Genomic DNA, 25,465 nt, shown 5'->3' with positions numbered 1-25,465 from the left:
AATTTGTTCAGCAGAGTGATGTAAGCTTCGTTATGACTGCATCATCCATGACTTCTAGGAATAACATGATGCAATTCATATCATATCATGTATGACGCAATACCAGCTTCAGATTGCATCATTCATTGTTTTGCCTAAAAAGCAAGTACTGTCCAAACCCAGTCATAGATTTATTCATAGATCCAGTCAAAGATGTATTTTAGTCATTTCTGGTTTAAATTGAGATCCCTTCCCTTTATAACTCACTTATCCTCCGCCATTCCCAAGTCAAGGGTCGTATATACTGACCCAATAGCATATCTTGAAAACTAGAGCCAATCAACAATTTTAAGCATCATTTTCATTCTCAGTGACCCAGAATTAGTAAAGTTTGACTACATTTATTTCAGAAGCATTTTGGCTGTAGAGCAGTGATTTGTGCCATAATCCCTATACTATGTTATATTTTAATACAATACTAATACATCAGTTAATCTACTGATGTTAAAGTGCATTGAGATGTGTTACCACACAAGTGGCATTAACAAACCTTGTCAAGAATTTTATCATCACCACCATTGGAAGCCAACTGCCCTCCGCCCTACATTTTCACACACAAGTATTGTTTATGGCAGCATAAAAAAACACTTACTGAAATGTTGATTGTATGTCCCTACTGTCTCTCAGAATAACATCCTTTAAATCACTGCTCTGCAGATTTATTTTGAAAGCAGACCACCAGTTCAGGATGATGAAACCAATCAATCCCTTCAATCGTCATTTTTTTCTTTAAAATGTATGCACAATTAGCTTTCACTTAAAACAGATTGTATAGTTCAGGGTATGGTATTTCCTTTTTCTTACATGTTTTGATAAGCAGTGAAATAGTTAACAGTGATGTCATTTAAAGTATTATCATTGGCACCTGATTTAACACCCACTGAAATGAATGGGATGGTTCACATATCAGAGCTGTTTGAGGCTCTTTCCAAACTCACTCAGACATTGCTGCACAGGTTACACTGAGGGCATGTTTTCAAAGCTCTCTTTGCAACCATAACAGCTAGAAACTTGCATGAGAATGTAATAGAAAATGAGAAAAGGAAAAGAAGAGATTCTGTAAAATAACTGAGTTGCCTGTCTACCCCACTTTTTGGCTAGTTCTTTACATCCCTTAGGGAAAACCAACACCAGGAAACACTGTTAAGTATAAAAAAGTCACTTGTTTTTTCAGGTCATATATTAGTAATTGTAAACCTATTTTCACACACATTTTTACAAATAGCATGTATTTCATATATGCATATACTAAACATGAACAAGAAAACACATTGTGAAATCCAGTTAAGACAGACTGGATATCTTTTTTTCCTTTTTCCCCCCTCTCTTTCTCTCTCTCTTTATCAAATGAACACTACTCAACCAGTCACCAAAGTCAACCCTAATTCCTTTTGTTTGATGACAATGTTCTTGTGGAATTAATCTTTATTTCCTACTACTTGTAGTTTCAAATTTAGCATAATTTCCCCTTTTGAAAATGGTATGTGTTAACAATTGTTAACATTTTGTTTTTCCCCTCTATCATTTATGCATCACGGACCTTAAAATCTAATCTCCCCCCTGAAATCTAGTCTCACCTGTGAAATCTGGCTAGTGTCGGGGAAAAGCAGGGCTGGGGGCTCATCTTGTGCTAGTCTCTAGATCAGGGGTGGGCAAACTACGGCCCGTGGGCCGGATCTGGCCTGTCAGGGCTTTGGATCCGGCCCGCGGGATTGCCACCCGTGACGCCGCGGGCCCTGCGCCACTCCCAGAAGCGGCCGGCACCACGTCCCTGGAGCCCCTGCAGGAGGGGGGGCAGAGGGCTCCGCGCACTGCCCTCACCTGCGGGTACCTCCCCCGAAGCTCCCATTGGCCGCGATTCCAATGGCCAATGGGAGCTGCGGGGGGTGGTGCCTGCAGGCGAGGACAGCATGCGGAGCCCTTTGCCCCTTTCCCCGCTTCCCCCCCCCCCGGGGCTGCAGGAACGTGGTGCGGGGCCAGGGCAGGCAGCCTGAGCCCCGCTGCGTACCGCTGCCAACCCGGAGCCCAACCTGAACCCCTCCTGCACCCCCCACCCCAACCCCCTGCCCTGAGCTCCCTGCCTGCACCCCAACCCCTTGCTGCACCTTGCACCCCTCCTGCACCCTAACCCCCTGCCTGCACTCCAACCCCTTGCTGCACCTCGCACCCCTCCTGCACCCCCCACCCCAACCCCCTGCCCTGAGCCCCCTCCCGCACTCCGCACCCCCTCCTGCACCCCAACCCCCTTCCCTGAGCCCCCTGCTGCACTCCACACACCCTTCTGCACCCCAACCCCTTGCCCTGAGCCCTCTTCCACACCCCTCCTGCACCCTGACCCCTGCCGCACCTCAACCCCCTGCCCTGAGCCGCACCCCTGCCCTGAGCCCCCTCCCACACTCTGCATCCCCTCCTGCACCCCAAACCCCTGCCCGGAGCCCCCTCCCACACTCCGCACCCCCTCCTGCACCCCAACCCCCTGCCTTGAGCCCCCTCCCACACTCCACACTCCCTCCCACATCCCAACCCCCCGCCCCAGCCCTACATTCAGGGCCCTGCATGCAATTTCCCTACCCAGATGTGGTCCTCGGGCCAAAAAGTTTGCCCACCCCTGGACTAGATGATCATGATGGTCCCTTCTGACCTTAAAGTCTATGAGTCTGAATCTTTTTAGTGGTTCGTTGCAATATTAATTCTGAGCCTCTTTCATTTCTAGTTTCTTTAGATAGAAGACGAGAAGACCTGGAATGCAGAGAACGGGAACTGATGGCAGAAGTCAGAGAGCTCAGGCAAAAACTTACTTCAAAGGCCCGAGCTACATATCCACTACCTCATTTTCCAGACACAAAGTGGACCGCTTAAGAAAGCACACTTCATACTTTAGCTGTACCTTATTAATCACTGGAATTCTAAATAGTTATGTTGTGATCAAAGAGATTGATTTTTAGATTATTTATTATAAATACTTTTGGAAATAATACTTTTGTATATAAAAATAAAATACTAACTAGAAATGTTATAGTTGCACACTTCTGATTGTTCTGTCCATAATGACACTTCATTCTTAATTTTTTTTTAAATAAACATACTTTTTTTTATTGCTGTACTACTGAACAGTCAATATTTGAGTACAAGGCATATTCTGATTACACCAATTCCCTGAAAAATCAAAGCACTGTTAAAATGATTTATTTGTCAGTAGTATTAATGGGAGTCTCTTTTGTGATCATTTTAATGTTTTCCAGCTGTCTGTTATCTGGTACAGTCAACCTGTGGAATTCATTGCTGGAAGAAGTTGTGAAGGCCAAAAGTATAACTGAGTTTAAAAAAGAATTAGGTAAATTCATGGTGAATCGGTCCATCAATGGCTATTAGCCAAGAAAGTCAGGGATGCAATCCTGTGCTCTGGGTGTCCCTAAGCCTCTCACTGACAGAAGCAGAGACTGGTCGACGGCTCACTCAATAAATTGCCCTGTTTTGTTCATTCCCTCTAAGCATCTGGTACCAGCCACTGGTGGAAGATAGGATACTGACGTAGATGGACCATTGGTCTAATCCAGTATAGTATTAGGGTTCGGACTTCACAGACAAATCTCCACAGGAGTCAAGAGAAGGAATGAAGATCCTTAATTGCAGAGGGTCAGTTAGCAGCTCAGACCTCCTTACAGGCAGTGATTGATATGTTGGATATTGTGAAGAGATCAAGGGCAACAGCGATCACAATGATAGGCATCGTGGTTGCAATCCTCGGGGATCCCCAAAGACATGAACTACAGACAATCTCCCTTTTGAGGATTGTAATCTCTTCATCAGCAAGGCAGCTGCTGCATTACACACTTTAAAGGACTCCTGAGCTGATGTCCCTGGGTGTATGCACACCACAAAGAAACAGGTTAAACAAGCCTATTCCAGATAGAAAAAGGCTGAAAGAGTCAATCTTCCATGCTACAGTTCATTGGAACCTCCTAGGAAGAAACAAACATTGCATAGAAAAAGACCTCCTGCTGCTGCTTCATCAGAAATGGTGTGGCAGATTCCTCCCTTGAGATAGCCAGTTTGACAGTTTAGATGAGAGCTGCTTAAAACCATACCCAAAGGATTTGTATCCCGTCCCTACCCAAATGGGAAACACTTATTTTATTGCCAGGATGCTTAGGCAATGTCCCCTCAGATTGTTGGAGCCTGGAAATCATCCAGGTTGGATATTCAGTCCAGTTTCAGGCCCCCCTATTTCCCATTTACTCTCACTTTTCCTTTTCAGGGATCCCTCTCACAAGAGATGACTATAACAGGAGATAGATGTGCAATCTGGGTACAATCTGGACTGTTGAACAGCTGTTTCCCCTCAATTCTCGAGCCTGGGGTGCCTTTTACACTACTTTGCTGTGAGAGCAACCACTCCTGATCTGCTCTCACACAGCCTCCAGCATGTAAATTGCTCCCAACTATACTGTATGAGTGCTATGGCCAGCCACTCTTGAATTACACTGCAGAGCAACACCAGCAAATCCCCAGTCCCGGCCTTTCCCCCAGCAACGTGCGTCTTGTAGTGCCCAGCCCTCTCCTGGATAACACAAGCTCATATAAAGTCTGTCATTTTATTAACAGAAAATGATATGCACAAATCCTGTTATCTTAAATGGACTTTCCCAAACACTTCAATCCAAGCACACTGGATTAGATAAAACAATAAAAAAAACCTTTATTAACTACAGAAAGATAGATGTCAAGTGGTTACAAGTAATGAGGAATAAAACTCAGAATTTAGTTGTGTTTTCCTTCTTATTTCTCTGTAACCAATACCTAATTTAACAAGGTAAGGGAGTTCAAAGCAAAAGTTTCTCTCACCACATGCTTCAGCAGTATTACTGGCTGAATTCCTTTCCACCAGGATCCCTCCCTCAGGCCAAAGCTGTTTCTATGTTCCTTAGCTGTTGTGGCTGCTGTGGGTAAAGAGAAAGGGAGGAATAACTTGGGGCAATCTGTTTCCCATTCTAAAACCTTTTTCTCTTGAGAATCATCTCCAGCTAGGATTCAGGAGACAAAAAGTCTGGGGGGATGGGAACCTGGACCTGTTTCTTTGCCAATATGTAAATTTCTCACTCACCTGTTTTCCTGCCAAAAAATGTCTGCTAAAACAGGTGATAGTCCATTTGATTTTGTTTACACCTGGCTGAGGTGTTGGCTAGCGATCAAGCTAGCATGCTAAAAATAACTCGTCACATCAGCACCACGATTGGGAGGGGCTGGCTGTCCAGAATATGTAGCCATCCGTGACACTGGGCATGTTCACAGGGCAACTAGGCGTCCTTGCCACCCTGGATGAACTCTATTTTTTAGCGCACAAGTTCAATCAGAGCTAGCATGGGTGACTCTCGTGCAGGCAATCACACCCCCTGTTCAAAGTACAGGCATACTCTACCTTTGATCCAAGGCACCAGAGTGCAGCTGCCAACAGACAACACACAGTGATGTCCTAAGTGAATAGGCAAAGAGAAACACTGTCCACCCCGTCAGGCAGCAATCTGCTTGTGGTGTTGGTGCATCTGTTACCAGCCTGACAGCTGTGCACCTACCAGACTACAGAACACTAACAAATCACCTGACAGGAAGTTTTCAGAAGCTCACAAATGGACTATAAAAGCCTACCATTCAGACAGTTTTTCAAAGGTGGGGTCAGCTTCACATGGTCTTATTTGCTACAGAAATAAACCAAAATTGTCCCACCTTATGCTCCAGGGGAGACCCAAGTCCAGGAGCTCTCTGACACATTTGTCACTCCTCGACCTCCCGCCCAGGTTTGATGTATGCAAAACCAACCAGGAATTTGGTAGGAAGGGCCAAACAGCTATTTTTTTTCAGCATCAAATGCCTTTATTAATGCTGGGATCAGCTTTTTATTCTGTGTTGGTGGGCCTAGCATAGTGGGATCCTGGTTCATATGGTGCTATGGCAATACAAATAATACATACAGCCTTATAGTGTGCATAGCAGACATGCTCCACCGTCCCCTGGAGCCATGCCGCTGCACGTGCAGCGCTCTGGGGGCCGGGGCTGTGCGCTCCCGCGGGGCAGTGTTTGGCTTCACGGGGAGGCTAGGAGCCTCATCTCATCATGGTAAGGGGTCCGGGGCTGGGGGGGTTGGATAAGGGGTGGGGGCAGTCGGGACAGGGAGCAATGTGGGTTGGATAGGGGGTGGGAGCCCAGGGCGGTGGTTAGGGGTGGGGGGGTCTCTGGAAGGGGCAGTCAGGGAGCAGGGGGGGGTTGGATGGGGCATGGGAGTCCCGGAGTCTGTCAGGGGGCGTGGGGTGGATAGGGGTCAGGGGCAGTCAGGGGACAGGTAGGGTCCTAGGGGGCAGTCAGGGGACAGGGAGCAAGGAGGGTCCTGGGAGGGCTTCTGGGGGGGGGTCAGGGGACAAGGAGCTTGGGGGGGGGGTTGGCTGAGTCGGGAGTTCTGGGAGGGGCTGTCGGGGGCAGGGGTGTGGAGAGGGATTGGGGGAGGCAGGAAGCAGGAAGCAGGGGGGGTTGTATGGGTCGGGAGTTCTGGGGGTCCTGTCAGGGGGTGGGCAGCGGTTGGCTAGGCGTGGGAGTCCCAGGGGTCTGTTTGGGGTCGGGGGTGTGGATAAGGGTCAGGGGCAGTCAGGGGACAGGTAGGGTCCTACGGGGGCAGTCAGGGGACAAGGAGCAGGGGGGTTGGGGGTTCTGAGGGGGGAAGTCAGGGGGTTGGAAGTAGGAGGGCGTGGATGGGGGCGGGGCTAGGGCAGGGCTCCCTGGGTGCACACCCTAATGAAATGGGCTGTGCACGCCTATGCTGGTACAACAACCACAGGCCCTTGGAAAGGGCCTATGCTTTGCTGCTGAGGGTGGCTGAGCTGTCACCCACTGAGCCAGCACAGCACCACAGCCTGCCACAAGCGGGCACCCCGCGGGCCTGCTAGTGACAATCGAGCTCTGCCACTTTTCACCAACATCGACAGGGCTCCGCAGCCAGCCGACAAGCCCGTGCTGTGTGGGGGGCCTTGCCAGCCTATGGCATGGGGGGGCTGGGACGGATACAGCCGGAGGGGAGGCGTGACCAGCATGGTGGGGGGCGGAGGGTGGGCTCAGTTCAGCGTGTTGGGTGACTGAGATCTGCGGGGTGTCGCTGCAGCAGGGTGCTCCCCCCCAAGTCACTGCCCCCCCCCCCAGATCACAACCCAGCCTGGGCCCCCGCCACCTGCAGACTTTTAGAAGCAGGATTTTGTAGCCCAACATGGGGGTGGGGGTGGCAAGGCTGTGGTGGGGGTTGAGCTAAGTGCCTCGGCCTTGTAGCCCCCTCCTCGCAATTCCCTGCAGCCCCTGGCCTCCCGGGGCTTCCGAAACCCAGACCGAGCACAAACCACCGTTAGGAGGGGGAGGAAAAAAGGAACCGCTGCCCCGTGTGAGGATCGAACTCACGACCTTCAGATTATGAGACTGACGCGCTACCTACTGCGCTAACGAGGCGGCTGAAAGCAAAGTCCCCGCACCGCCCCTCGAGCCCGGCCGATTCGCCTTGTAGCGCCGCGACGCTGCTCCAGCAGTCCCTGCTTGCCTGCAAGGGGCCCGGCCAGCCTCGCCGTTCGGCGCCACGGGGACAGCGGCGAAAACGGAGCCGCCAGGGGAAGCCGGGCAGGCGGCTGCGGAGCTCTGGCCCCAGCGGCTGCTCCCTGGCAACACCCGGAGACGACTGCATGCCCGCCCCCTGCTGCTCCGCTTCCCCCGACCCAGTGCCCGGCGCGCGGCTTCTGCAGGGCACGGGGACCCGCAGCGCTGCGCTTCCCGGCGCCGAGCCGCTGCAAAGCGCCCTTCCCAGGAGCCTGGCTCAGCCCCACGTGCCCCTGCTCCCGCGCTCCTGCGGCTCGCCCGCTGGCCGGGCGCAGCTGGGACACGTGGCTGCAGCGAGGGCCCCCCCTTTGGCCGGGGCCGGGGCTGGGGGGAGCAGTTTGCCCGACCCCTAGTGATAGGGGAACTCAGGAGCGGCTGGGGCGGTGTCGCAGGCAGGGTGCTGCCAGGTGCAGCTACCAAGCGTTAGTGAATAGAAGGGAGGCTGCTCAAAGGGCAGGATTGGGGGCCCAGCTACAACACCCCCCATCAGCCCCCTACGCAGCTGCAGCGTTACCCGCAGCTCCAAAGGGAGGCGGGGACGTTGCCTCCACAGTTACTGTTTAGAACTGTGGCGAACGCTAAGAAACGGTGTCCTGCTCGCTGAGAAAAACCCGAGGTGCGTGTACAGCAGCATCCTCCCGCGAGACGTGGCCTTGCGAAGGAGGGTCTGGTATGGAGCAGTCTCGATGCCGGCCTCTGCCCAGAACAGCTGCTTTGGCACGTGCCCACTTGTCATTGCGCTATAGGGAACGAGGGATGGTGCAACCAGGGCCGGCTCTGGCTTTTTGGCCGCCCCAAGCCAAAAAAAAAACCAAAAAACAGGGCGGCCAGAACAGCAAAGCAAAAAAAAAAAAAAAAAAAAAACAACCTGCGGCGCGGCTGGAGCGCGGGTGCAGGGGGACCGGCTGGGGGGGGAGGGAGCAGGCGGGAGAGAGAGAGAGAAGGGCGCTGCCACGCGGCCCCTCCCACTGCACCGCCTCCTGCTGCCTCCCGCGAGGGCTCCGCTCCGGTCGGCGGGGAGGGAAGGAAGAGGACTGCCCTGCAGGGCGCTCTGGTTCTCCGCACCGCCACCCCCTATAGGGCAGCCGGAGCGGAACAACAACAACAAAAAAGCTGCTGTGCTGCTCTAGGATTGGGCAGAATGCCGCCTCGAACAATCTGCCGCCCCAAGCACCAGCTTGCTCAGCTGGTGCCTGGAGCCAGCCCTGGGTGCAACACCTGTTTTGGTGTGATAAGGTGGGAAACAGTCCGCTGCGCGTTAACAGAGGCTGGCTGTGCATGAAGAGCTGAAAGTCCTGTGGCTTGCTGACTCCGCTGAATTTGACACCGCCCGTGCAACACAAACTGTTAGGAGCAGTAGCAAAATCCCTTTGCATTTATAATGGATGCATTCAGCTGGCACAGAAAGGAACAATGGTTTAACCCTCCTGAAACTGGTTATTTGTGCTGCTTTAATGAGCTTTTCCCATTTTCTCTAACATAATGAGCAACAGGAAGACGAATAGATTTTTTTAAAAACCACGACAAGCGTCTTTAATGACTGTATATGTTCAGTTTTTAACTGGATTGATTTATGTTAAGAGGGCGTTATTTTACATGACTAATTAATTATGCCAAATAATTTTCCATCCGCATACTTGCACTTAGCAGGTCACTGAATAATTACTTTTTGGCACGTCTGATGCAGCTGCACGCCTATGCTGAGGGCAAAGTACAGTTTATTAAAGTCAAATAATCAACTGTTTCTTAGAGACCAGCACATAGTAAACTAGTGTAATAGAGCAGGCAGGAAAGACTCCAAATCCACTTCTCCTTCAGAACTTTAGGGTTAGCATCTTCCACCCATTTATTTATTAAATAAAAATATGAAATAATTAATATTATGATTTATTAAGAGTGTCTCATTTATCAATAACATTATATAAGCATATTTTCTTCTTTTTATTATTAATTTACATTAATTCATAAAGCAGCCACCACTGTAGGATCTGGGCTACATTTACACTGAAAATATTAGGACTATAATGTTTAGATGACACAGTGGTGAAAACATTTGTGCTCTGAGCTGCATTTGTGGTGAATTACTGGTCTCATTTTCTCTAGCCTAGCCCAGCCCAGCCCCCAGAGCCCTCAACACCTTTTTTGTGTCATAGAAATTTCTGTCCGTTCCAGATGAGGAATAAGGAGAGACGGACACAGCTAGCCAAGCAAGGAGCCCCGGGAGGGGCGATCCGTTTATTTCAATTGCAATTGGGTTCGAGCTCATAAGTCAGCAAGAACAAAGAAAACACTTACACCAAAGCATTATATGCAGTTGCTTATGATAATCTATCGCTCTATGATTGGCCAAAATTTGCCATCATTACCATACATAATTAGCAAGCTACCTGTATCTGCCCTTATTATGACCCCTTATTGTCCATCTACTTGCTCCCTCCTCCTTGCTTATTTTGCAAACTAAGCAGTTTATCTACAAGACGCAGGCACAGAAAGGTCCATTGTCTCCAGGTTTGGAGTTTGGCTACATTTCCTCTTGAAGGAACTTCCTGACTACCTATAGCTGACCCTGCATTTTGTCCTTCTTGTTTCTCCCATGTGTACGTGACAAATTTGCCCCCTGGCCGTTAAGTAGAATAATTTTATATCATTTGCAAGCTCCTTGTGTCTAGAAGTTAGGTCCTATCTTGTAAGTTGCTCCACGTGATCCCAGAGGGACACTCATGTGAAGTAACTTGCAGAATCAGGAGCCAAAATAGTAAGTGATGCATAGGTGCAGGAACTAGAGGTGCGGGGGGTGCTGCAGCACCCCCAGGTTTTATGTGGGGCTCTGCTCCCAGTCCCACACACCGAGTTCCGTCTGCAGGTGTAGCGGCAGAAAAAGCATCCGTCCAATTTTGCTACCAGTAGCAGCTTCCGCCATGCAAATATGGCCTTTTTGGCTACCCATCAGAACTTGCTGTCATCTGGTACAGAAGTAGCGAATTCAGAGGGATGAGGGTTTGCCTTTTTTGCGAACAGGGGCTGCTAACAGAGAGTTTCGCAAGGGAGTTCTCCAGGTGAAGGAGGAGCAATACAGCACCCTTGGGGTAAGTGACTGTCTGTAGTGTGTGTTTGTTTATGTTTGGGGGTTACTTGCTGTGTGCTGAGCTTGTGTTTGTCAGTCTGTTTGGTTGGTTGGTTGGTTGGTTGAAGGACCGTGTGCTGTGGCTGGCAGTTGGAAGCTGTGAGCTTCAAAGGAAGGTCTGAAAGCTAGAAGCCTCTGGTAAGTGGCTGAGCCTTAATCAGTGGGCGGGGCATTCACATAGGCCAGGGCTTTATAAAGCAGCGCACAAGCGACCGGGGAGCTTTTGCGACCAGGGGCTGCTAACAGGGAGTTTCGCAAGGGAGTTTGGCAGGGGAGTGGGAAGGGAGCGGGGGTCCCTTTATTCCCTTTAAACCCTATAAACCAAACTACATTCAAAACCTTTTGCTTAAACAACCCTTTCAGTAACTAGGAGACAATGCAGGCAGAAGCCCAGCTGCAGAGTGAGGGCTATCTAGTTTATTGCACTGAGTGCAGCATGTATGATTACCTGCCCTGTGGGCGGGTGGCGTATGTGTGCATTCGGTGCAAGGAGCTCCTGGCCCTCAGAGACCACGTACGGACTTTGGAGGCCAGGGTAGCGGAACTGGAGGAGCTAAGGGAGGCAGAGAGGTATATTGATGAGGCTTTCCGGGACACTAGAATTGTCCCACCTTCGGTCAGACAGCCCTGTGCTGTTGAGGAGGATGAAAGGCCCAGGGAAGGAGAGCACTCAACGGGAGCAGAGGGAAACCTTCCCATAGTTGGGACCCTCCTTCCAGATGGTGCTGGGGGTCACCTCTCGCACTGAGGTTGCCTCTCTGGGGGAGGGAACTCCAGTTGCTAGGAAAAGGCAGATGTTAGTAATGGGAGATTTGATCATTAGAAACGTAGATAGCTGGGTTTGTGATGACCGGGAGAACCACATGGTGACTTGCCTGCCTGGTGCGAAGGTTGCGGATCTCTCGAGGCATCTAGACAGACTTATATGTAGTGCTGGGGAGGAGCCGGTGATCGTGGTAGGTACCAATGACATAGGGAAGGGTAGGAGAGATGTCCTGGAGGCACAATTTAGGCTGCTAGGGAAGAGACTGAAATCCAGGACCTCTATGGTGGCATTCTCAGAAATGCTCCCAGTTCCACGCGCAGGGCCAGGTAGGCAGGCAGAGCTTCAGAGTCTCAATGCGTGGATGAGACGATGGTGTAGAGAGGAGGGGTTTACATTCATTAGGAACTGGGGAAACTTTTGGGATGGGGGGAGCCTATACAGGAGAGATGGGCTCCACCTAAACCAAAGTGGAACCAGACTGCTGGCACTAAACATTAAAAAGGTTGTAGAGCAGTTTTTAAACTAGGAGATGGGGGAAAGCCAACTGCTGCAGAGAAGCATGTGGATCGGACAGAGACTTCTCTTAGGGGAGAGTCTAACGATAGAGAATCTCCAGGTTATAGTCAGGAGCAGAGGATAGAGGAGGATAATATAAGGGCCAGATCAGATGATAAACATTCACATAAAAAAGAATCTAACACATCAGAAAAGGGCAGACAAATAAACAGTGACAAGTTTTTAAAGTGCTTGTACATAAATGCTAGAAGTCTAAATAATAAGATGGGTGAACTAGAGTGCCTCGTGATAAAGGAGGATATTGATATAATAGGCATCACAGAAACCTGGTGGACTGAGAGCAATCAACCAATGGGACACAATCATTCCGGGGTACAAAATATATCGGAAGGACAGAACAGGTCGTGCGGGGGGGGGAGTGGCACTATATGTGAAAGAAAATGTAGAATCAAATGAAGTAAAAATCTTAAGTGAATCCACATGTTCCATAGAATCTCTATGGATAGAAATGTCATGCTCTAATAAGAATATAACATTAGGGATCTATTATAGACCACCTGACCAGGACAGTGCTAGTGATGATGAAATGCTAAGGGAAATTAGAGAGGCTATCAAAATAACCCAATAATAGTGGGGGATTTCAATTATCCCCATATTGACTGGAAACATTTCACTTCAGGCCGAAATGCAGAGATAAAATTTCTCGATACTTTAAATGACTGCTTTATGGAGCAGCTGGTACAGGAACCCACAAGGGGAGAGGCAACTCTAGATTTAGTCCTGAGTGGAGCACAGGAGCTGGTCCAAGAGGTAACTATAACAGGAGCGCTTGGAAATAGTGACCATAATACAATAGCTTTCAACATCCCTGTGGTGGGAAGAACATCTCAACAGCCCAACACTGTGGCATTTAATTTCAAAAGGGGGAATTATGCAAAAATGAGGGGGTTAGTTAAACAGAAGTTAAAAAGTACAGTGACTAAAGTGAAATCCCTGCAAGCTGCATGGGCGCTTTTTAAAGACACCAACTTCAATATATACCCCAAATTAAGAAACACAGTAAAAGAACAAAAAAAGAGCCACCGTGGCTTAACAACCATGTAAAAGAAGCAGTGAGAGATAAAAAGACTTCCTTTAAAAAGTGGAAGTCAAATCCTAGTGAGGCAAATAGAAAGGAGCATAAACGCTGCCAAATTAAGTGCCAGAATGTAATAAGAAAAGCCAAAGAGGAGTTTGAAGAACGGCTAGCCAAAAACTCCAAAGGTAATAACAAAATGTTTTTTAACTATATCAGAAGCAGGAAGCCTGCTAAACAACCAGTGGGGCCCCTTGATGATCGAGATACAAAAGGAGCGCTTAAAGACGATAGTCATTGCGGAGAAACTAAATGGATTCTTTGCTTCAGTCTTCACGGCTGAGGATGTTAGGGAGATTCCCAAACCTGAGCCGGCTTTTGTAGGTGACAAATCTGAGGAACTGTCACAGATTGAAGTGTCACTAGAGGAGGTTTTGGAATTAATTGATAAACTTAACATTAACAAGTCACCGGGACCAGATGGCATTCACCCAAGAGTTCTGAAAGAACTCAAATGTGAAGTTGCGGAACTATTAACTAAGGTTTGTAACCTGTCCTTTAAATCGGCTTCTGTACCCAATGACTGGAAGTTAGCTAATGTAACGCCAATATTTAAAAAGGGCTCTAGAGGTGATCCCGGCAATTACAGACCGGTAAGTCTAATGTCGGTACCGGGCAAATTAGTCGAAACAGTAGTTAAGAATAACATTGTCAGACACATAGAAAAACATAAAGTGTTGAGCAATAGTCAACATGGTTTCTGTAAAGGGAAATCGTGTCTTACTAATCTATTAGAGTTCTTTGAAGGGGTCAACAAACATGTGGACAAGGGGGATCCAGTGGACATAGTATACTTAGATTTCCAGAAAGCCTTTGACAAGGTCCCTCACCAAAGGCTCTTAAGTAAAGTAAGTTGTCATGGGATAAAAGGGAAGGTCCTTTCATGGATTGAGAACTGGTTAAAAGACCGGGAACAAAGGGTAGGAATTAATGGTAAATTCTCAGAATGGAGAGGGGTAACTAGTGGTGTTCCCCAAGGGTCAGTCCTCGGACCAATCCTATTCAACTTATTTATAAATGATCTGGAGAAAGGCGTAAACAGTGAGGTGACAAAGTTTGCAGAGGATACTAATCTGCTCAAGATAGTTAAGACCAAAGCAGACTGTGATGAACTTCAAAAAGATCTCACAAAACTAAGTGATTGGGCAACAAAATGGCAAATGAAATTTAATGTGGACAAATGTAAAGTAATGCACATTGGAAAAAATAACCCCAACTATACATACAATATGATGGGGGCTAATTTAGCTACAAGAAGTCAGGAAAAGGATCTTGGAGTCATGTGGATAGTTCTCTGAAGATGTCCGCGCAGTGTGCAGAGGCGGTCAAAAAAGCAAACAGGATGTTAGGGATCATTAAAAAGGGGATAGAGAATAAGACTGAGAATATATTATTGCCCTTATATAAATCGATGGTACGCCCACATCTCGAATACTGCGTACAGATGTGGTCTCCTCATCTAAAAAAAGATATACTGGCACCAGAAAAGGTTCAGAAAAGGGCAACTAAAATGATTAGGGGTTTGGAACGGGTCCCATATGAGGAGAGATTAAAGAGGCTAGGACTCTTCAGCTTGGAAAAGAGGAGACTAAGGGGGGATATGATAGAGGTATATAAAATCATGAGTGATGTGGAGAAAGTGAATAAGGAAAAGTTATTTACTTATTCCCATAATACAAGAACTAGGGGTCACCAAATGAAATTAATAGGCAGCAGGTTTAAAACAAATACAAGGAAGTTCTTCTTCATGCAGCACACAGTCAACTTGTGGAACTCCTTACCTGAGGAGGTTGTGAAGGCTAGGACTATAACAGCGTTTAAAAGAGAACTGGATAAATTCATGGTGGTTAAGTCCATTAATGGCTATTAGCCAGGATGGGTAAGGAATGGTGTCCCTAGCCTCTGTTTGTCAGAAGATGGAGATGGATGGCAGGAGAGAGATCACTTGATCATTGCCTGTTGGTCTAGTAAGCATATTCAGGATGTAAGCAGAGTCAGAATGGGCTCTACTCTGACATCTGGTGGTGAGCTGTGGAAAAGGACTTCAGAGGCTAATCTCGTTTGCATGGGCACACCCACCCTGCCTAGCATGATGGACTGATTGCCCAAATGGTCACTTTGGCTGCCGTGGGATCCCCAGTCTGTTATTGGGGCAGGAGTAATAAAGGTTGTTATCCTGGTTATGTGAATCCAGGACAGTAGAACTGTACTTGGCATTTTATGATGGAGGGACTCACCCTCAACAAAGTAGCACTTGCTGGGCAAGGGACATGGGTTCCAAAGCCCAATGAATTAAGACATACCAGGACAAACATATCGCTTCTCGGCTCTCTATGAGCTAAGATCAAAAGTAGTGTGGGTGCTGTCTGAGGCACCCAATACACTATGTTTATCTCTCTGCTATACAATTAAACAGCTAATTTTGTATTTGATTAGAAATCTTATTGCATGTTGCAGAGCTGAAATCATTGATATCTGGGTCTAAACATTAGATCTACTTTGGGCTAGTGGTAAACCAGCACTAAGGCTCCTTGCCTATCAGCTAAAATCACTGAGTGCTGAAGTTACTGAAGGGGGGGGGGGTGAAGACAAGTTGGGGAGAGGCATGGTTAGTGGAGCAGAGCTGATAGCAGGGCAGCTAGTGGAGTGGAGCAGCTGGTGGTGAAGACTGCAGCAGAACCCCATAGAGAGGTATGGCAATTGGCCCCAGTGGAGCATTAATATTGTCCCCCTCCCAATACCTCCTCCATTTCCACCCAGGCTGGGAGGTGAACTCTGCAGATGAACTTCTGAACGCTGGGAGGCTGCACTGACCAAGGACAGAAACTGGGGTGGGGTGACTGTTGGGTTGCTGGACTTAAGACCCTGAGGGGAAAAGGACACTGCCAAACTTACTTGGGGGTGGGTCTTTTGCTCATGGTTTGTGTTATGAATCCTGTTTGTGGTGTTTCCCCAACATAATGTCTCATTGTTTCCCTCCTTTATTAAAAGGCTTTTGCTACACTCAAGACTCTGTGCTTGCGAGAGGGGAAGTATTGCCTCTTAGAGGCTCCCGGGAGGTGGTATGTAATTGTCCCAGGTCACTGGGTGGGGGCTCGAGCCGGTTTTGCATTGTGTTATTAAAATGGAACCCCTAGATACTGAACCCGGCCCTTGTTGCTGCCAACTCTGATGGGCAGAAGGGTTACAAGTACAAGTACAGGCTGTTTCAATTTTTCTTTGTAGCTAACAGGAAGATATTAGTCTCACTATTGTTACATTTCCTGAAAATATTTTCACAGGAAGAGTTCATGTACACTGTAAAAGTAAGTATCTAAAAAATCACCTTCAATTCCTCAAGCATGTTCTTTCATACCTCATCTCATCACACAAGGGGTCAATTATTAACAATTCTTTTGTTTTCATCAATGCTATCTGTAAGTGTAAATATATGTACAAATTATATTGGTAATGTGATGATTTCAACAATTTTATAATGATTTCTCAAAAAACATTCCATTAACATTCTCGTTTGTAATGTCTCACTAACACACAAGAGAAAAGCATATTGTGAATTCATTGATCAAATCATTACAGACTATTCTTCCAAGTTACATTAACAACAGAATTTCACAGTCTTCACAGAAGCATTTTATTTTTTAAAACTCAGTTCTTGGATGTCAAGAGTTACATTCACATTCCACTTTCCTTTGCATGCACTGAACTCACTGAAAACCCACAACATGGGAAATTATATCACTGCTACCCAGCTGTGTTACAAATCTCTTATATAATACCACATTTAGTGCCCATAATCCCAAAGTACAATAGAAAACATCTTACCGCAAGAACTCAATGACCTGGTGTGTGGTAAGGAAGCGATAATATATCATATTGAAGAATTCCACTCTGTATTCATTGAAAAAAAAAATTAGAAATGCAATTAGAGTTTCCAGTGAAGCAAACCATGAAATTTAGATTATACTGTATTTCCCAATTTCATTACATGGATTATTACAGTACTCATTCCACATCAAACATAGCATTGTATTTGCTGTTTCACACTGTGTTTAACTGACTGAATGAAAATGTGCTTTGCTCATGCTATGTATGAAAGCTTCGTAGCATTTACCTTCACTTTCATTTGTGTTGCTCTGCCTGAGAGAATGACAGTGGAAACTACTGATGAGATGGCTTGTACCTGTTGACAGTCAACCAAGTTATTAATGCATTAATCATTCTGGCACATAATGAAGTTAATATAGACAGACATGCAAGGGATCCTTAGTGTTACAAATAAGATATGTAAGAGAGTCATGTAAAAACAAAAAGATTTGTAATCAATGTGCTCTGTCTTACTTAATATAAAAACTGACTAAGTTGTTCGCATACTTGTGTTTAATTCATGGCCCCACCGAACTGTATAACAAAACTAATGTGGCCCTCAATGTGTCAAGGATTGTATGTCAGATATGTACCTACAAATACATTTCAGTACATGTTTGGCAGCAGTAAATACACTGAAATGTTGCAATTTCAGGTTTATATTGATATTTCGAGGGTATTTGGACTTAAATATGTTGTACCACATATTCATGTGATTGTTTACTTATTGATACAATTTATACTTTCATGTACCATCACAGTAAGTGGCCTACCTTTCCACCTGCTTTCTCGACCACACAGCTCAAATATGCATCAATAACCTACAACACATGATGAAAGAAAGGGAACAATTTAAATAATATTTGATTAATCAATCCTGTTACCATACATGTTTAGTGGTACTTAAATGTACCTCATCACTTATCCAGCTTCTTGGTTTCAGGCAATGAAATGAAGAGCCATACAATTTGATTTTTCTCACTTTGGCCTCCAGGCTCTGTGTGTTTGCCAGTCATTACAAAATTGATTAGAAAAAAAAAAAAAAGGAACACCTATTACATGCATGGTAATACAGTTTTCTTTTTCCCTGTTTTACTACTGTGAATGCCACCACTTTGTACATGAAAACCTTTAACATACTTCATAAATGGAACTATGTTAAAAACCTGTTTAAGAAAGGTGTGGTAACCAATTACCTTTCAGAAACCATTGGTTGTGTCTTCCATCCTCCATAAGCATGTCATCAACATCATCACTTGTATCATTGCTTGAAACATCTTGCCCTATATACTCCTCTTCTTCCATTGCTGTGAACTCTATGTTTTTCACTGTGCTGTTATGAGATACAGTGCCATCCATTTTTCCAATCTCTTCTGAGGGTGTTTTTTGTTCAGTGTCACCAATAGCAATTTCAATTCCGATGTTTTCCTCTGATCTGCTTTCAGCAGATAATGTTGGTGGCTCTTTAAATGGTTTTAAGTGTGCGATACTGTACATGGTTCCTAACAGTTTCCCTGAGATGGTTTGCAATTTAACTCTCTTACCCTCAACAGTCTTAATTTTGTATGGTCCCTGATAGCTAGATTGCAGCAGTCCTCCTTTTCTTGTTCTCTTTTTCGCATTCAGTAACATAACAGTCCCCAACATCAAATGTTACTTCCCCATATTTAGAAGTCTTTTTTTAGCAGAATGTCTTTGTTGTTTTTCTTGTGCTTTAGAAATGTTACAAAGAGCCAGTGCAATGTCAGCATCATGTCTAGATTTCATATTTATGCTGTACTTTTTGCAGAAATCTTCCCTGAATTTATTCATATCTGGGATCTTTGTAAACAAATGGAGAAGGGGTATTTGTAAAATGAAGACACACAGAATGCCATATGTACATGAAAAGCTGCTGGTACTAACATACACTTACTGTGTAACTCTCTAAGACTTCTTCTGGAAACACCAGGTCATCGCAAAACATTAGTCAAAAGGGTGAAATTTTTGTTGTTGCGTGTACTTTAGTTTGCAAAGAAAACAAAATGGGCTCAAGGAATTCATCCTAATTACTCCCAGTGTCATCAACCATCTTCCGCAATGCTCTGTAACAAATGATGATTGATTCGTTTGTGGGGGGGAAAAGCACACGTACAGTCTTGACTGAAACAAATTATACATAATCAAAAAGATGTAATACATTGAAAGTATTTTTGATTATGTAACACATTGATTTTGAAGACTTTGTAGTGAGTTGCATCTTCTGGCATAGTAGACTCTACTTGCCATTAGTACTGTAATATTCCCACCCATTCACTTACCTTTTGATGGATTTATTAGCGTTTTCAGCCAAGCCATTAGTTTGTGGGTGGCATGGGCTGGTGAAGCTACGTTCTATTTCCAATCTTTTGCAAACATACAGGTTAAACTGAAAGAAAATAAGTTACACCATAAACTTACATACAGACTTGTCTTAAGGAATGTTCCTTCGCCTATTTGCCATTACTTTTATCTGTAATTAGCAACAGGAATAGCCCATCTTTTAATATTACTATTGGAAACAAGTTGTTGTGGGTTTTTTTGGTAGATATGAAGACACCCCAAAAAATGTTATAGCAACCCTGACGGTGACCATCAGCAGTTTATCCAAAAAAAAGTATGGTGATTGTTCTCAAACAGTTGTCAACAACAATGTGCCTTTAATAAAAAAAAAAAAATCACAAGGGCGATGAAACTTATGCTTACTGTCAGCTATCTGTGACCTGATAGTGAGGTTGAATACATAGTAAAAATAACCTGGGAAAGGAAAAAAAAAAAAAAAAAAAACAGTCATTACCTCATTATTGAATTCAGGACCGAGATCTGTCAGCATCCGCTGTGGGCATCCACATCGAACAACCATTTTGTACATGCTGTTTGCCACCTCATATGCTGACTTTTTTTGAAGTGGAAAGGCTTCCACCCATCTTGAAAGATAATCTATGGCTGTCAGGATATACCAGTATCCATTCTTTGTCGCTGATAATGGTCCTATTAAATCCATTCCCACCAATTCCCAGATCTGAGTGACCTATATGTAAGGGTACCAGTTACAGTCATACTTCACATTTTTCTTACTAAATGTTCTTAATAAACCCATATGTCATAAGCAGAGTACACAATGTAATATGGTTACAACAGCCACACAATCAGAATGTAAAGCCTACTTTTAAAAACAGAAGAAAAAGAAAAAAAACAAAACAAACACTGGATAACATATTTGAGAAATAAAGCAAAGTCATAGGGTTTTTTGGTAACATTTAGAATTTATACTCATTTCTCGTGTAACTGCCCAATATGTTTGTTGCACGACCTGCATAGATAGCAAAGGAGATTTTCTGGAAAATTTGAATAAAACTAGTGATCCCAATCCCGGTCCCATTGAAGATAAGGTTAACACTCCAAATAATCCCAGTGTTGGGACATCAGGACCATCATTTACAGGCTGAAGTTTCCAGTCTAATGTGTCAGTATTATATGAAAAAAAGGCTTCCTTGCCTTCCAAAGAAAAGTTGACAGCAAATTGATGCGGGTTCAGTCTGCCTGCTTTATTCATTCCTTCAGGATGTTACACTAATAAAATAATACCAACAGGATCTTATAAGAGGGATAAGGCAAAATGCCACATTTATTGCAAATACAGACAGTTGTTACATTCATTCATTCATTCATTCATTCATTCATTCACACAAACACTCACACAGGTTCTGCATTAATCAGTTATAGCTACCAGCCTGGAAGTTGCTCGTGACAGAATACTGGCCAGGTCAGGGCCGGCTCCAGGCACCAGCCGAGCAAGCTGGTGCTTGGGGCGGCAGATTGAACGAGGCGGCATTCTGCCCAATCCTAGGGCAGCACGGCCGCTTTTTTTGTTGTTGTTGTTCTGCTCCGGCCGCCCTGTAGGGGGCGGCGGTGCGGAGGACGGGAGTGCCCTGCAGCAAGCCCGGCAGGGCAGTCCTCGTCCTTCCCTCCCTGCCGACCAGAGCGGAGCCCTCCCAGCAGGCGGCAGGCGGCGCGGCGCGGCGGGAGGGGCCGCGTGGCAGCGTCCCGCTGTAGTCCTGGCCGCCCCCTTCTCTCTCTCTCTCTCCCGCACGCTCCCGCTCCCTCCCCCTCCCCCCCACTAGCCGGTCCCCCTGCACCCGCGCTCCGGCGCACAGATCACTGGTGTTTGTTTTTTTTTGCTTGGGGTGGCCAAAAAGCCAGAGCCGGCCCTGGGCCAGGTATCCTGTCCACAAGAGTGGAGCCGAGTCTGTGTCAGATGCTCACCTGATGCTCCTGGAGGGTGGTAGCAGAACCAGAGACTCAAAGTTCTTAGTCTTTAGAGTCCATTTTTATAGGAATTTATTCCTATGTCAGCCTATGGGAATTGCTTCATCCTGCTGTTGCTGAATCAATCAGCAGGTGGCACATTCCTGATGGCTCTGTGCTGTCAGATGTTGGTTTTTCTCATCCTTTGAGATGGTGAGGTGGATTCCAGTTTGCCCTCCAGGGGTCATCTGGTTGTTCCCACTTGACGCCGTCTTCGGCCGATGGATACTGCATTCCTAGGCTAGCACCTCCCTGATCATTCATGTAAACCAAGCATTCATTCACATACATTCCTTCTTTTAATCACATTTATTTAACTGTCTCCACCACTTTCGGGGTGTTACTAATTTATTTGAGACTCCTTGCCCTTTGATTACAGAGGGAGGGTTTTGTTTTTCTGTGCTGCCTCTAAGAGCAGTTGCCGTTACAATATATCGTTTTGAGTGGAGAGTTAATTAACGACTTACCACGTTTGTTTGCAAAGTATCAATTACCGAGCATGCTTAGATAACAGTCAATTGACTGTTTGCAAGTTTTACATAGCAATAAAGTATCTTTCTGAGAACAGATGCAATCAATGGCTTACAAGTTTTACACAGACAGTAGCTTGTAAGTTAACAATAAATCCAAGAGATCTTTTACTTGGTAATGCTATGAGATTTAAATTATGGGGGAGCAATTATGGGGAATCACTTTCATTTCTAATATAAACTTTCTTTAATATCCCTACAAGGATATGTGTTACTCCTTATATATGCCAAAACATTTGCAATTTTGTCCTCAAAAGATTTCCCTGAGAATTGTTCACAACAGAAAACCGTTACTTAAGTGGAAACAGGCAGTATCAATCCATATAAGACTCAAAGTTCAGTTAGAAGGTATGAGATGCAGGTCCGGGTCCAGGCACCAGCCGAGCAAGCTGGTGCTTGGGGCGGCAGATTGAACGAGGCGGCATTCCGCCCAATCCTAGGGCAGCATGGCCACTTTTGTTGTTGTTGTTGTTCTGCTCCGGCCGCCCCGTAGGGGGCGGTGGCGCGGAGGATGGGAGCGCCCTGCAGCAAGCCCGGCAGGGCAGTCCTCGTCCTTCCCTCCCCGCCGACCGGAGCGGAGCCCTCCCAGCAGGCGGCAGGTGGCGCGGCGGGAGGGGTCGCGTGGCAGCATCCCGCTGTAGCCCTGGCCGCCCCCTTCTCTCTCTCTCTCCCGCCCACTCCCTCCCCCTCCCCCCGCTAGCCTCAAAGTTCAGTTAGAAGGTATGAGATGTACATTGAAGACATATAAGCGGGGTAAACCAAAATCAACAATGCATCATTCATAAGCCAGTCACAAGACAGACATAAATTGCAGCTATGTGCATAATTCTGAAGTATTTGTGGCTTACATAATATGGCTGTATTTGATCAATGCAGATCAAATGTTATTTGACATAATGAGATCACCTACAAGATTGCAACCAAGTATACTCATAGTATGCAACCAAAGTAACTCAGGACAGGAAATATAACAGCACAAAAATGTGAACAAAACAAAACAAAACACAAGCAGAGGTGCTTGAAGATAAAAGGTTCAGAAAACAAATGAATACACATGGAAACACCCTACTTACCTGCCATAATGACGTGTGTAGTACAGGTAATGTTTTGCTTGGTGCAACTTTATGGCAGAAAATAGTTTTCTGCAATTCTGAAGAATCTGAAATAAAGAAACCCCTATAACATACACATTTCAGTATCACCTCATTCTCAGTTATGCCTTTAACCGATCATTTTACTGAAATTTAACTAACCAATCCTAACATATTGTAACTTGATTATCTAACCAATTATATCCCACCACTTTAATTGGTTTACACTCAGCAAAATTAATTATACAGCCGACAAAAAAAAAATAAAAAAATCAAAGAACCAGACAGAGACCATACAGATAAACAATAGAGAAATGGGGACCATAAAGACAAAACAATAAAGAAATCACCATGATTACAAGCATGCAAACAATTTAAGAAATGACTATACGGTTTTTGTAAAGATTCTTGATTATTCATGCACTTAGCCAGGAAGATCCTTAGTATTTGGGTACTGTTATCAGATTTCCCATTACTTGGGGTATGCTCATGTATTGGGGTTACTTGTCTGGGGGAAGGGGGGAGTTTTGATAATTCTATTAATGTACCACTTGTATCACTTGTGTTCTTAGAACTCTACTTTTCCCTTCTGTCAGTTCCCTCCCAATGGAGCTCTCCTGCACCCAGGTTCCCCAGGGCTGGGTTCTTGCCACCCTCTGAATCAGAGGAACACACACACACCCCACATCTGAGCGGACTGGGTAATCAGCACTCACAAGCTGATCCCTTTTCAGTCCCTGGACTCAGCAGTCTGGGCTAAACAGCACTTTTCAAGCTGCAACCCTCATATGCCCCCAGATTCAGCAGTTTCAGCACAGAACCCACTTTCATGCCACAACCGTTCTGCTAGTAACCCACTTGATGAGCAAACCCCACAGTTTTTTTGGGTGCTGCAGGGATCTTTTAGCTTAGCTACAAAGAGCATTGCTGGGGGGGAGAGAAAGAGAAACAACCAGCTTAACCATGAAAGCTATTTATTTCCAGGTAGAAACCATACAAGGGGAACCAAACAAACAAAACAGTTACAATATTAAATCTAACTTACATTTTATTACAAAAGTTAGGGCTAGCAAACCATAACTGATCACATAAGGTAGGGTCAGGAGGCTATACACAGAGAGAGAGAGAGAGATCACCAGTCCGTGAAGCTTGAATCTCAGGGTTCCCAGGTTGTGTTGGTCGTGGAGGGTCTGGAGTGCTGGAGACAGGTAGAGAGCCCACAGCACGATCAGTCAGAAAGATGAAGTTTCAATGGAACTGATGCAGAGTTTGGATCCAGGCATCAGAACATTTACTTGGGTGGGCGTGGGGGTAAGGGATTTTTGTAGGGAAATAACAATGAACACTAGATTTGTTTATGGGTAAACTGATGATTTAAGTGTAACCCTTCTGCCCATCTAAGTTGGCAGCAACAAGGGCCGGGTTCTGTATCTAGGGGTTCCATTTCAATAACGCAATGCAAAACCGGCTCGAGCCCCCACCCAGTGACCTGGGACAATTACATACCACCCCCCCGGGCGCCTCTCGGAGGCAATACTTCCCCTCTCGCAAGCACGGAGTCTGAGTGTAGCAGAAAATGTTTAATAACATGAGGTAGACGACATCAGCATTAAATTGGAAAAACACCAGAAACAGGATTCATAACACAAACCAGGAGTAAAAGACCCACCCCAGCAAATTGGGCTGTGTCTTTTCCCTTTGGTTCTTGAATCCAGCAACCCCAAAAATCACCCAGAGTCCTCAAAGTCCAACACCCCCAAAGTCTCTTGAGTCCAGCAACCACCCAAAGTCCCAAAAGTCCAACAACCCCCAAGTCTCTGCCCCTGGTCAGTGCAGCCCCAGAGTAAAAGGGGGGCACGCAGGGTGTTAAGGGGCACCTTACGTGATCCGAGGCCGGCCGTCTCTCCGCAGCCTTCACCACGAGCCAGTCCACTTCCTGCCGTCCCACGAACTGCTCTGCTCTACGAGCTGCTCCGCTCACCGACCTGTGAGCCGCTCCAGCCGTCCCCGCAAACAGCTCCGCTCGCTGTTCCTTCCATCCTCGCAAGGCTCCGCGCCGCTCCTCCAGCCGTCCCCACAAACTTGCTCTGCCAGCTGCTTAGCAATATAGCTTCAGGCTCCCCCACTATTTAACACAGCACTCAGTGATCTCAGCTCTTAATAACTTTAGCTCTTTTGTCATTTTAGCTTGTAGAAGGGGAGCCACAGTGCTGGAGCATCATTGGCCCAAAGTGAATTCAGCTCAGCAGCCTGTAACTAGATTCCTAATGGAATCAAAGTTAGCTCTGACATTCAACAGTGGAGAAAGGTTTCAGAGTAGCAGCCGTGTTAGTCTGTATCCGCAAAAATAACAGGAGTACTTGTGGCACCTTAGAGACTAACAAATTTATTAGAGCATAAGCTTTCGTGGGCTACAACCCACTTCTTCGGATGCATATACCATGTTATATG

General features: G+C 46.0%; 1 protein-coding gene and 1 non-coding gene across 2 annotated transcripts in view; one reads left to right on the top strand and one right to left on the bottom strand.

The window, feature by feature from the left end:
- The window catches only part of TBC1D31 (TBC1 domain family member 31), a 43,714-nt gene extending 40,575 nt beyond the window's left edge, over positions 1-3,139 (top strand). The window contains exon 22 of the mRNA XM_065398795.1: positions 2,753-3,139. Within this exon, the coding sequence (XP_065254867.1) occupies positions 2,753-2,898 (146 nt within the window). The 3' untranslated portion in view covers positions 2,899-3,139. The remainder of the gene's footprint in view (positions 1-2,752) is intronic.
- A 4,309-nt stretch (positions 3,140-7,448) lies between these two features.
- Positions 7,449-7,521, bottom strand: TRNAM-CAU (transfer RNA methionine (anticodon CAU)). Its single transcript has one exon. It is a non-coding gene; the product is annotated as a tRNA-Met (tRNA).
- Positions 7,522-25,465: the final 17,944 nt, after the last annotated feature.

This window comes from Emys orbicularis, chromosome 2 (genome assembly GCF_028017835.1).
Source record: "Emys orbicularis isolate rEmyOrb1 chromosome 2, rEmyOrb1.hap1, whole genome shotgun sequence".
Taxonomy (NCBI): Eukaryota; Metazoa; Chordata; order Testudines; family Emydidae; genus Emys; species Emys orbicularis.
This window is presented reverse-complemented; position numbering and strand designations above follow the sequence as displayed.